The sequence below is a fragment of the Hippocampus bargibanti genome, linkage group LG06, assembly GCF_051943395.1.
Source record: "Hippocampus bargibanti isolate YZ-2025 linkage group LG06, ASM5194339v1, whole genome shotgun sequence".
In the NCBI taxonomy this organism is placed as follows: Eukaryota; Metazoa; Chordata; class Actinopteri; order Syngnathiformes; family Syngnathidae; genus Hippocampus; species Hippocampus bargibanti.
Window position 1 is genome coordinate 4,199,015 of NC_142739.1, and position 13,979 is coordinate 4,212,993.

Here is a 13,979-nt window from a genome sequence, read left to right on the forward strand (position 1 = left end):
TGTCAACCTGTACGTTTTTGTCGTACAAATTACGTTTATTATGCATTGTACGTGTATAACGTACAACAAAATCTGTACGGGAAAACGCAAATTTGTTCATTATGGGTACCATCCGGTAGGCACCAACTATCACGAAACGGCAAATCAATCAAGTCAAACGAGTTCACCGCGGTAGCCTCTATCTCGGTATTGTTTCTTTTTTTTTGCAAAAGAAGCGAGTGGTTTGATTGATTGCATCATTCTGATCACATGTGAACAAAGCAAAAGTCAGGACGATACGAGGGATTAATACAAGCTTCGAAGAGAGGTGTGGAATATTCATATTGTGTTGCTTGCAAAAAATACGTGAAAGTAGCTGCCTCCAGTTACTATGATTTAAAGAAACATTTTGATACAAAGAGCCCCGCCCAAAACGTAGAAGTCTGGAAAACATATCGATTATACAAAAGCATATAATAGAGAACACTGTAGTAATTAAGCAACACGTGTAAATTCATCATTTATTAAGAATATGTACAGAATGATATAACGAAACATGTACAATATAACATGTTAAACTACATTAATAAACATGTTTGAGAAAAATATGGTGTACGATTATGCCGTAGAGGTTGACAGGTATGCTGAAGGAATATGCAAGATATGTCATTTACATACTATTTCACAGATACTAGGAGAAGGAAATGGAAATAGATTAAAATAACGCACTGTGATTTATCAAGATTGCGTTTGTTTTTAATAAGTTTCAATCGAAGGTGCAAAGTTAAAGAAATCAACATTTATTGAAAAATTTAATCACTTTCAACATTCAAGACATATTACACAACGAAATACTCAAGCTCAATAATATCTATTTGTGTTAAACTGCAAAATCATGGATGGATTGTCCTGACCGCGCACTCTACAAACTCACCACGGACGCCCTTGCCTTCACGCGCAGACAGTACACGTGTATCGTTGCCAAGCACACAGACATAGGCTACCTGCAGTTGAAATTTGCATACTTGGCACGGCAGCCAATCAGTAGCCTGCTTCGTGCTTCGGACTTTCCCAAGCATTATAAGGTTGTGCGTTTGCATATTATTTTCCAAAATAGATGCACAGAACCTCAGCCCTCAAGAAAGATTCAAAAGAAGCTAACAAAATTTGTGACACTACAAAATGTAAACTTACATTATACCGTGACTGTAAAGTGTACTTGAGAGTTATGAAAGGCGCTTTGTGGCTGGCACCAGACAACACAACGCAAATATTGCATTGTGTACCATGACGACCAATGACAACTGGAGCAAATTTTTCAGCTGCAGGTATTTACTGTAAATTGACCAAGGCAGCATTTGTGGTAGTTACAGCCTTAATAAAAAAAAAAACTTTATACTTTGCAAAAATGTTTTTTATTGCGATTACTCGTCGGATTGTGTTTCAAGTTGTAAAAATTGGGTCAGGCAGCTTTATGGCTGTGCAGACAACTCTGAAAAGTTGCCTGCCCGGCCATAAAGCTGCCTGCTCCATTATTCTGTCGTAGGCTAACTTTTTGTCATGACTTTCAGACGCTGTTTTTACTACAATTTGGACAAATTCGGCGGGCCGGAGTGGATTATGCATGTTCGCTCTGAGCATGCATGGGTTTTCTCCAAAAACAAGGACATTAGGTTAACTAAACACTATACATTATACTTTGATGATATTGAGCGTCCGAATGTTTGTTTGTTGGAGCCTAAAGACCTTTTTTCGTGCTTCACTGTCAGTTTAATCCATATTCAGTAATTTGGGAATGAGGGAAGGAATTCTTGTTTGTCTCCAAATGTACTCTGCGATTGACAGGCAACCAAATCAGGCTGCGGTCTTATTTTGCTTCAAATGTTACATATGGCCCTGAACAACATAAACTGTACAGTAGACATTGGATGGATAAAATAAATTTCTATCCTTCAGTGTTGTGCATTCAATATGTGAATTTCGAGTTTAGAATTGAAAAAGGAAGTTCATGGGCATGAAATTACTGCCCTATTTCTTCAAAAGAGGCCAAGATTGGTCAAATACATTCAGGAGAGGACAGGGACCTGTTGAGATTGATACCTGCAGTGGGCCACATGCCAAAAGTCAGACAATTGCATTTCAGTGGTTGTCATTATTCCCCTCTCAAAAGTAAATATTTTCACCCACTGCTTTATAGGTCCCTATGCTGCAAAGAAACGAGTTGTGATCTTGAATTTAGAGGCTGTTCATCGCTCTTAGATTTCATCAGGCATAAAGGGCCCACATTGAGGCTATGTGAGTGAGTGTGTCTGTGTGCGCGCGTGTGTGTGTAGGGAGTGAGTGTGTCTGTGTGCGCGCGTGTGTGTGTAGGGATGTGTGTGTGTGTGTGTGTGTGTGTGTGTGTGTGTGTGTGTGTTTCAGGCAATCAGAGAAGCTGCCAGGGAAAAATCACCAACATCTCAACCGACTTTCTTCCATCTCACTTTTTCCCCTCTTCCTCTTTGACCACTTGTCTTTGTGTATGTCTCACATCTTCATATGGCTGACCTGCTTCTTCTCAAGATGTTTGAATATTACTGGATGCGAGTCGATCATGAAATTCCTTGAACCCCAACTTTTCCAGATTGCTATCTCTAATTTAGGCCCATCAACACACTGTATTTGCACATTCAACAACTCTTTTTAAACATTTGAAACAATTGTTGGCAAGTTTAAATAACCACTGAATGATCCAAAAGCTTCAATATTTTGACAGATGCACTTTGTGTACATGTCCTTCATGGACTGTAACGTTGAAACCACACTCATAAATTTCTTTTTGCACTACCACAAAGTATTTAAGATCAATAAATCAATCAATTATTTTAGATACCATTTAGTGTTATGAATAGCTCCTCCCGATTTCCGCTGACTTTTTTCGGGGTGCTACTGACTCATTCTAATTCAAGTGTTGCAAACGCGCAGGGCTGTCGCGATATCCCACAGCCGAATGGGAACTTTCTCTAAACATCCGCACATGCAGGGGGATGCTTTTTCACTGAGCGAACACATTGCAAACAAAAGGGAGCTGTCGATAAGTGGTCAAGAAAGGAGAGGCTGTTTCTCTTTACTGATGCTTGAATTTACTACCATGATAAAAACAATCCTAAGCATTACGATGAAATGTGGATGGAACACAGCCTATGCATTCTGCACTCAATTTTCTTGTGTTTCTTCTCTGGTAAAATGAATGTGTTCATACATTAAATAAATTAATTTACAAGTGGACAGTTTGCACTTGACAACTTTGGCCTCCTTGCATTGCTCCAAGAGAGTGGCAACTTTCTTTAGAATCTGTGGATAAAACCCAAATGTGCTTAAAATTACTCCGATTTTTCCATTCCAAACAGAATCAGAATCAGAAAGCCTTTAATCGTCCCACAAAAGGGAAAATGTGCAGTATTTGCCAACTGGAGATATCCTCCAATAAAAGCTAATGTATGGTTTCGGTGACTGTGCAGCATTTGTGGCGTTTTCAGCAAACTCTACAACGGGGAATGGTCGTAAAAAAGGAGTAGCATAATGTATTTTTAATAACAAACAAAGCAGCTTAGTCTCTGTCCTTCATTCAATACTCTGGAAGGGTAGCTGTGGACCTACCACACACACAAAAAAATGCAGGCACATTCATAACTGGGCACAGATAAGCGACTGACAGCTTTCTCAGGAAAATAGATGCACTACGTAATGATCCTGTCATTGCAATCAACCACACTGACATTTGTCATACTCCGAGGTGGTAGCTGCATGATCACAGATACTGTGTACACAGAAACAGATCCCAGCCAAGCCGCAGACCCTGTCTGAGTCCTGACCCGTTACGATCCGTGCGTCTCTGCGGCTTTTCAACTTGTGTTCTTGAAACCTCGGAATCTGAGCCATGTAAACCGACCCTCTAGACGGCTGTGTCAGGAAACAGTGAACGATATACGTTATGCATGATTAACTTAAGAAACAGAGCTTTGAATATTTGCTGCAGCTTGAATCAACAGCGTTCTTGAGTCAAGTCCAATTATACTTTTGGAGCACTGTTTCAAACTCTAGGTGTGTCATAGGTGTGTTGTTCCTTTTTGACACAGCTTGGGTGAATTATAGAAAATAAGTTAGACATTCCTCCAGTAGCAAATCTGACAAATTGATGATGTGTTTACAGAGCAAACACTAGTAATTGAAAATCTGAACCTAAGGATCACATCTACAATTTATGAGTGTCACATCCCAGACGAATGGGAAAATCTATTTATTTGGATAATTTAGGTGTCGTCTTTACTGTTTTTTTTTTTTTTTTGCTTTGCAGATGCATTCTTTGTCAGTGACGATGGATATTATGAGAGAGCAATTGAAACCAGATCAGATCCTGTGGCTCTTCAGCCAGCACTGTGGTGCACACACAGGCAACAGTGAGCCAGCGCAATTGGGTAATGAATGGATTGCTTTTTCACAATCATCTTAATGCAGCTGGTATGGACTATGTTCCAGATACTAAAAAAAAACATGTATTATGACCCAATTGTTGTATTCATATGCAACCACTTAGACCGAGTTATTTGTTCAGCGTGCGCACAATCCTTACAATAGTGTCAAATATGTCTTACAAAAAAAAAGCAAGCAGATTGCTACCAAGAATCTAAAGGCTCTCATGGTCTGCCAATGGTGATAAATGATGTCAGGAAAGACAGAGGGTAATCCAAAGGCCTTCCACTGAACTGGCGTGACATTGGGGCTCAACTCTCCAGCACATATTTTTTTCATTTTCCTTTTAGAAATAAGATTGCACTCAACTACTATATTGTCGACTAGACTTTGAGCTAAATCTTTCTCCACTATAATAATAATAGATACTAAAAGGAGAGGAGAAGCAGTACCTTACATTGCAACAGTTTCTGAAAAACTACAAAGAGTTAAGTAAGGCAACCCATATAATAATAATAATAATAATAATAATAATAATAATAATAATAATAATAATAATAATGCATTTCATTTATAAACTGTCAAGGTCACTATACAGTCACAGGATAAGTTTTTTTCTGCGGGTGAGCAGCGGCAGCATCATGCGCAAGCGTTCACTCAACCCAGAAGTAACTCAAATAGATAGCAAGCTAGCGAGCTAGCGAACAGTGAGCTAATAGCTAGCTAATAGCTAGCGAATAGATAGCTAATACCTAGCAAATAGATAATACCTTGAATAGATAGCGATTGCCATAGCGAATAGATAGTTAACAGATAGATAGCTACGGTATATAGCTAATAGATACTTATTTGAACCCAACAAACTATGCAGGGATGCATCTGGGAAATTTAAAAAGACACTCTCACAGTTATGATAGTTGAAAAAAAATGAAATAACCATACTGAAAAAATGTTTTTTTGTTGAATTTAGTCAATTGTATTTTGTCTCCTGGTTGTGCAAAATACAATCATGTGGATGCAGAAACACTTTTGAAACTATAAATCTACTTTAAAAAATTGTTTTTCGATCCAGATGATTTGATTTTGTGCAAACAATTAGAAAATTGAGTAAATACCTTTTTTCCATGGAAAACTAAAACATATTTTTGTGAACAGATAATTATTCCAAACATCAACGTATGCTTATAAATCAAACTAAAACTACATTTAATAACAGCAAAAAATCCTGTTTTCATCTTTATTAATTAATATCATACAACATCTTTCATTGTTCATTCAGTTTAATTTATTTCAGTATGGCAGTGATGTGGTTCAATATTTGTAGTTTAGTTTATTGCAAAATACTTAGACACACGTTTTTACATGTATTTATGTATTTATGTATTTATTTATTTATTTATTTATTTAGGGCGGCCCGGTAGTCGAGTGGTTAGCACAATGGCTTCACAGTGCAAAGTTTGCATGTTCTCCCCGGACCCGCGTGGGTTTTCTCCGGGTCCTCCGGTTTCCTCCATTCCAAAAACATGCATGGCAGGCAGATTGACCACTCCAAATTGTCCCTAGGTGTGAGTGTGAGAGTGACTGTTGTATGTCTTTGTGTGCCCTATGATTGGCTGGCAACCAATTCAGGGTGTCCCCCGCCTCGTGCCCGAAGACAGCTGAGATAGGCTCCAGCAACCCCCGCGACCCTAATGAGGAATAAGCGGTACGGAAAATGAGATTTATTTATTTATTTATTTATTTATTTATTTATTTATTTGATAAATGCACTCGATAAATACTCCACATATGACACAAAACAAACAAACACCAGACATTATAAAAATCAAACACAAACAACAAAACAAAAAAAAAAAAACAAGTTAACTTGCTCTGAAATTATTTAAGCTTACCGGTAACTGAATTTAAGCATACAAAACCTTCACACATTCACACAAAGGGGGAACTTAACACACACTGGCTGCACTTGACACAGCTGGGTCAACCACTACACAGTAAGTGGCCAGCCCTGACCTACAGTATATTGTACTTTTTTCCCACAAACATTATGATTATCATTCTTACTGGAAATGCCCTCATTGGTGCCTTCAACCTATGAACTCTTAATTGTTCTGTATATGAGGAAATACAGACTGCATGGATCAATGTTATGCGGCTTACATGGCTAGTAATATGTTGAAAAGCTCCTCCCAAGTCTTCGACTTATGACTTGCCATGTTTAGGTCTGCCAGAAAAAAAAACATATTCTAATGAGAAGACATCAATAACAACAATAGTAAAATACCTACTTCCTGTTTATGGCCATTAATAATGAAAAAGCCATCACAGTTTCTCTGGTACCTGTCAATATCACTTTGGCTCGAGGGCTGCGTTTTTGGCATTGCACTTAACCACAGACTTATTTTTTTTTCCCCACAAACATTGATCTAGTCTTTACCTTCATAAGAGGGGTTAAAAAGTTGGGGGGTTACTTGCTCGATAAATACCTCCACATCTTGCTGACTCTACTGTTGAGTCATACAAGAAGAATTACAAAAAGCATACTCTATTGAGGGAACTCTGCTTGAGCCAGTTAGACACTTTCAACGTTAAATTAAATATACTGTACACCCTTCCCCCAAGTCTGCCTTTTCAGTTCTCCCCTCTGATCCTAAAGCCAGTCTTGCGGCACACTCCAATGTTATCGACTCAGCATGTTTTCAGCGTGGTGTGGACACACTCTCAATCATCATTAAGGGTTTTGGAGAGTCCTGGGTTCTGGGATACTTTCCAGAATGTGTAAAAGTTTCCATGAGGAAAGCCTCTGTTGCTTTCAGAATCATCAGGGGTAGATGGAGATCCTCTACAAGAATAGAATGCCCCTTTTTGTTCCCGAAAGCAAGGGGATTTGACAACATTTGGATTTTCACGTTGGGAAAACATGCCTGGTTGAATTTCAAATGCAGAAACTCTGAATTGAAGAGGAAACAATCACAAGAAAAACTACCCTGAAATGCAAAGCAATCAGAGCGCATATGTTAACTGTCAGAAATTGACTGAAGCTGCAATGAGTTTTGTGTGTGTGTGTGTGTTTCTATGCGTGTGTGTGTTTTTTGAGAGAATAAGGAGCCTCTGTGTCCCTGAGAGGCAGCTGGTAAAAATCTGACCCTCTGATTAGCACAACTAAGCTGCTTTTCATGATATCACAAATCACGACAGCAGCTAATAAGAGGGCCACATACCTGTGCGAGTTGGGATGCTTCTCTTGCTTAACACACAACAGTCATTCATTCATCTTCCATCGATCCATCCATCCATTATCCGTACCGCTTATTCCTCATTAGGGTCGCGGGGGTCTGGAGCCTATGCCAGCCGTCTTCGGGCACGAGGCAGGGGACACCCTGAATTGGTTTCCAGCCAATTGCAGGGGACACGGAGACAAACAACCATTCTCTGTCGTGCATGCTTTTAGAATGTGGGAGGAAACCGTACCCGTACCCGGAGAAAACCCACACAGAAAAACATTTGGACCCACAATATCATCTAAGGATAATTTATAGTGTTCAGTAAACCTACTGTTCATGTTTTTGGAATTTGGGAGGAAACCGTAGTGCCCGGAGAAAACGCAGGCAGGAACAAGAATGTGAAAACGCCTGATAGGGAGACCGGGGTCGGCCAGAATTGAACACACAACCTCTGCACTGTGAGTTGGACGTGCTCACCAAATTGAATTATTTCTTGCAAATATCCAATTAATGGTCAATTGTGTACGTCCTTAAAACTTCTTCTTTTCCTTCCGGCTTTTCCCTTCAAGGGGTCGCCACAGCAAATCAGTGTCCTCCATCTTTAGAGGTTTGATCCCCATGTTTGTTTTGGCCAAGCTTTTACGTCGGAGGCCCTTCCTGACACAACCCTCTGTATTTATCCGGGCTTGTGTACGTCCTTAAAACTGAGGGTTAAAAAAAGCCCAATATGGGTTAACAAAACAAAACAAAAAAAAAAAAAAAAAACATACAAACAAAAAAGATATTTTAAGTTTTTAAAAATGGTCAAGATAGTCCGTTGCTGAAGTCTTTTTGGGTAGGGAGTGATATAGTAACTGCCAGTGTGGGCATTGATTACAATGTGTGCAACTATTACGAAAAAAATAACATAGACAAACATATCCTGAATAAAACAAAGTGCACTAACAAATTCACTCTGCATGACTGAATGAAGATCATGCTCTGCTGGTGCTCGGCATTTGGAGCTCCAAAGCCATGTTGGAAGGGGTGGCGTGGATGAAGCTAGTTTTTCAACAGAAGTGGGTCTGTTCTAGATTTCAGGTTAAAAAAATCGTTTCAACTTTGCCCAAAAATTTGGTGGTTGCCATTATTGTCTTGAAACAAATGGGCTACGTACGCCTCTATTCAAGACGTATCACCACGGTTTTTCAGGAAGCCGCAGTTATATGGAAACCGGCAGAAGGGGTATATTGCATTCAGCCGTGCTCACAGACAGAACAACAGGTAAACAAAGTCTACTTTGAAGAGTGTGTATTGCAGTCAAGGGGTTTTCAGCTCAGGCTCTCACCATCATATCAGTGCTCCTCGTGGTACAGTAGCTCACTGATAAGTTGAGTGATTTCTCAAGGGCTGTATAAAATCTAGTCCTGGCCAGAGAGGCACATTTCCTTTGCCTGATGAGACCTGGAGGCCTTCGCATTGGCGCGTGGGAGGTGATGCACTCTTGGGGAAGATCAAGTGTGCGCCCATGGACTCCAAATCACCAGCCCCCGATTGCTGAGGAGCAACACAATGCTACACCCCTTGCGCTAAATCACTGCTGCTCTGGTGAGGTCATCCGCTTCCTCTGTAATGGAGAGGTCAGCTCACAAATGCACAGCGGACGCAAGAGGCACTGTGAGCTACCTTCCAATCTTATTTGTTTTAACTTAGGACTCATTTGAAGAGTTTGAGAGAGGACTGGGAGTGGCAAATGCCTTTGGAGTATGCTGTTACCACCGCATACTTACCAGGACTCCAGGAGCTCACCGCAGAATGCATGAGCAGATGACAGGTGATGCAAATCGGTAGCATGCTGAGGTTTTTCATGGACCTTCTACACTACCCTGGATCAATCAATACACATTCCTGTGCGTCTCTAATGCAACTGTAATCACTTATACTACATTTGGCCACTTGGTGAAGAAAGGCTGAGCCCACTAAGTGACAATAGATACAGTAGTGGGGATGGGAAACTGGTATTTCAATGGACTTTTGGAACATCATAATTATGAGACATCAGTGTAAAAGGAGACCAATAAAAAATTAAAAATAAAGCTCCAGTTTCACGTAATTAGATTTAACAATTAAATTAGACTTTCAGTCGGTCATATTGTTGACAGTGAGAGCAAAATTCATTTGACATGGTTTTAAGTACTTGGCATGGATGCAAATATCAGTGTTTGAAATAGCGTCTGCCCGGTGGCCCAGGGCGTACAACGTTTACATCGGGCGTACAACTTTCAAAACATCTCAGCCCAGGTGGCCAACAAGTTCTTCAAGAAAATAAAGTGATTTCTCTCAAATCAAATGCTTGTTTAATTCAATCAAGCAAAGCGATACAAGCCACATGGACTCCTCTTTCTTAGCGGCTTTCAAAACTCTCAAGTACACTTTTCAGTCAAGGTTTAGTCCGAAGCACGAAACAGGCTTCTGATTGGCTGCCGGTGCAGAGTATGCAAGTTATTGCAGAGTATGCAAATTATTCGTTGTACTAAATTCATCCTGTCTACTTGATAACTAATGTTAAGCAGATTCCTTACTCACAGACAGTGTATTGTCGGTGTTCAAATACCTGACATGTTTCGGCGACTACTTCTGCCTTCGTCAGAGTGTCACGGATGTTGCTGTGACGCGCCATTTTCAGCTGGTGTTGCTATGAGGGCTGTGAGTAAGGAATCTGCTTAACATTATGCAAATTATTGTTTGAGTTAATTACTTATGCGAGTAATAATTTGCATACTCTGCAATAACTTGCATACTCTGCACCGGCAGCCAATCAGAAGCCTGTTTCGTGCTTTGGACTACACCGGGACTGAAAAGTGTACTTGAGAGTTTTGAAAGCCGCTTAGAAAGAGGAGTCCACGTGGCTTTAAGCAAACAAGGCAACCATCGCATTATGCACCATGGCGACAAACGACAACTGGAGCAAAATGTTCAGCAAGGGATATTTACCATAAATTAAGCAAGGGAGCATCCGTGGCTAGGTACTTCCTTAATTTAAAAAAAAATCATTTATACTTTACATCAATGTTTTTTTGTTGCTATTAGTCGTCTTATTGTGTTTCAAGTAAGTTTCAAGCAACAATGAGTTATCTGCCCGGGTGTCTGCAAACTTTTTGTCATGAGTTTCAGACACTGCAAATATATAGAGAGAAAGAAAAACGTGAAAAAAAGTTAGCCAGTTAATAGAAATTATTCTCTGACTTCAGCAGTCCTCCAAGAAAGCATACTGATTATCTTTTGTGTTAAAAATTGACATTTTTTTTGAAAATGTTTGTGATCAATTTTGGGAAAACATGAGTTGGTTTAATCTACCATGTATTCATATTTTTTTTTATTTCCGATGATAGTATGAATAAACTGCATAAATGAAATGTACTAATTGAGACAGAAGCAGCCTCAAAAGTGTTGAATCAGCACCTAAGAGGTATATACCTCCCTCTTATGTGATATTGTTGAGCTGCTGTTTATTTACTTACATTTGCAGTAAAATTACTGTATTAAAAACAACATTAATACGAAAAATACATTTGAACAGGTATTTGATTTGATTGTTACAAAAATGTATTCTAAAAATATGCAACACTGACAACCTCTGATGTCTCGCTGAGTGATTTCAGTACATGGAAATTAGTTAACAAAATACATTGTTAAATTTTTGTTTGTTCCTCACATTGCTTGTGTGTATAATGGAAATCATGTAAATGATCTCTGTCTAGATTACATGTATGCAACAGGGCAATTAACCGCTCAAGCATTCATTCATTTAGGTTACCTGGTAGTTTAGCCTGGTAGTTTAGCCCAAGTTTGCTGCACATAACTGCAACAATATCGATTCAAAAATAAGACTCATGTAATAACTTTAAAAAGCTGATTACAACATCCTCCTTTGTCTACATTGCCTGTTTATGACGACAAATGGGACTCATCCAAAGCAGCTAGATTTGCTGACAATGCAATTGTAGTTCAGCAACAACAACTCCCCCACACCCCTCTTCCCCTCATGTCTACCTCTCGCCTTTGAGAATTGTTAGCACTCGTATATGCATGCATGCACACACGCATGCACACACACTCTGCAAGAAACACACACACCCTTATCGTTAACAGGAAGTGTGACGAGGCACGAGTTCACTGGGGGTCGCTGGGTCTCCACCTGTGTTACGAAAGATGGGCTAGTTCCAATTTCAAATTCGCAAAATCCACATGTGCTATGAATACATATCATAACAAATGGAGCCTCTGCTAACATAGATAACAGGTTGGTGACCCGGGAGACAAGCTGTGGGACGAACACGGGAGGCAATAAACTCGGCCATGTGTTCCCTTGGGTGTGTCTGATCTCATTGCCAGGGTAGAGGCATGACCCTTAAGTCTCCCCTGATGACGACAGCTGCACGGCGTGTACTCCAGAGGGAAAAGACGGGAAAAGAAAACCTCTGACTCAGAGCTCCCGGCATCCCTCCCAAAAAGCCAGGCGGGGATTAGGAAACCCCTACTATTGTTTTGCTTCCTTGACAATCATTAGTCGATATGTCAACAGCTTGGTCTGCCACACGTGTGCCACTGTTTTTGTTCTGCTGGGACCTAGCTGACCCCAGATTCCGTGTGATGCTTTGACAGATTGTTTCAAAATCCCATCAAGGCAATGTTGCGTATGTTCGTATAGCGAATTACCCCAACACTATGTTATTCAAAAGTGAATATAAATTAACACTCTCAAATGTTGTTTCTGATTGTATTTTAAAATTGTGGAAACTCACCATCATCTAGGTACATCTGGTCCAGTTCTTGAGGTTCCTGTTTAACTGTGATCGCAGGTGGACTTGATTCCTCTTGAAGCAGGCTGGGTGAGTTGCCTCCAGCCTGGGCCGGGGGGGCTGCTGCCTGAACCTGGCTGGGGCTGTAGGCTTGGATAAAGGGACTCTCCGCAGACCCACTGGGAGTAGATGCATGGGAGGCTGGGGAGGAGGAAGGGCTGCTATTGGCGTAGACAGGGTGGAATCCATGGTGACCCGGGCTGTTGAGGTGACTGGGACTTCCTTGAGTTTGGAGCATACCCAGAGGAGAGCCATGGTCAGTGGATGCTGGATGGGTCAGGACTGGCCTGCCATTCTCCTGGAAGGTTGTCACCATCGGAACTGAGGGTGCTGCATGGGTGGGGCTATTTGGGAGGCACTTGCTAAAGGCCACAGGGGACAGGTCATGCAAGGTAGGGCTGGAATTGGGGGATGATGATGGTATGGCAGCATTGAGAGAAGGGCAGGGAGGATAGTTACTGGCCAGACAAGCATCATGATCAGCGGATGGCATGATGGGATTAAGTCTAGGATGACTGAAATAGGGCTTTGAACGCATTGGCAGGACTGAACTCCCCAAACAATCATATTCATCATTGGGTTCTGTCTTTATCATCGGCACTGAAGGGGGTAGAGGAGAAAGAAAGACACACATATTTGTAAAAAATGTGCAGAAACGTCCACGTGGCACAATTCTTGCATGAGGGAGAATAAGTAAATCAATGGACATGCACCCTTGTGGCTGCTGCGCTGCTAATAATCAAAACAAACAACCAATGATTATGGCTCACTGTTTCAGTGAGAAAACTTTGATACTCTATCATGAAAAAAAGCAAAGAATAGGAGGGGAAAGAAAAATGGATGAGTCATCAGAATGGAAAACCACAGCTGGTTCGAATAATGAATAATACCTATATTCTTTGGACTCTTCTCAGGCTCTTATATCTAATAAAACTCAACTTTAAGGCCGCAGGTCCTTTACTTTTCTCTGCAGTCTAGAATCAATGATTTCTCTTTGGACCAAATGATAGGACAAAATATAGGAGACGACTGGATTTGGCTGTCTGAGTTTCTTAAGTGGCCAATGAGTTGTGCCTGTGGTTTCAGGACCTTCTGGCCAAAAGTGCAGTGACCCCACTTGATCATCCTGTCTCTGGAACTTCCATTCCATCACAGGCTGTCTGCAGTGTTTCCTGATGCTTTCTGACTGACAGGTATCACATGCTACTCTTTAGTCAGGACACAGGAGAGATGACACAGGATACATTTTTCTTTTTATTGCTGTGTTGGGCCTCTTCCATCTCTATCAGTTACAAGCAGAGCTTCAGTATATAGGTTGAGCTTGAGACGAATGAGAGCAAGGAAAAAAGAGAGGAAAGTACAGCTGACCGAGGAGAAGTCGATTAATAAAAAAAAAGGAATCCATAATTATCCTTAGCATACATAACAATGTGCCTACCACTTGCAATGATTAATATGGGAGAATGAACAGTCAAATGTACAC

General features: G+C 40.6%; 1 protein-coding gene across 1 annotated transcript in view; it reads right to left on the reverse strand.

Annotated features, from left to right (window-relative positions):
- The window catches only part of LOC148896220 (nuclear factor of activated T-cells, cytoplasmic 1-like), a 72,483-nt gene that overhangs the window by 12,608 nt on the left and 45,896 nt on the right, over positions 1-13,979 (reverse strand). The window contains exon 9 of the mRNA XM_088999272.1: positions 12,440-13,096. Within this exon, the coding sequence (XP_088855398.1) occupies positions 12,440-13,096 (657 nt within the window). The remainder of the gene's footprint in view (positions 1-12,439; positions 13,097-13,979) is intronic.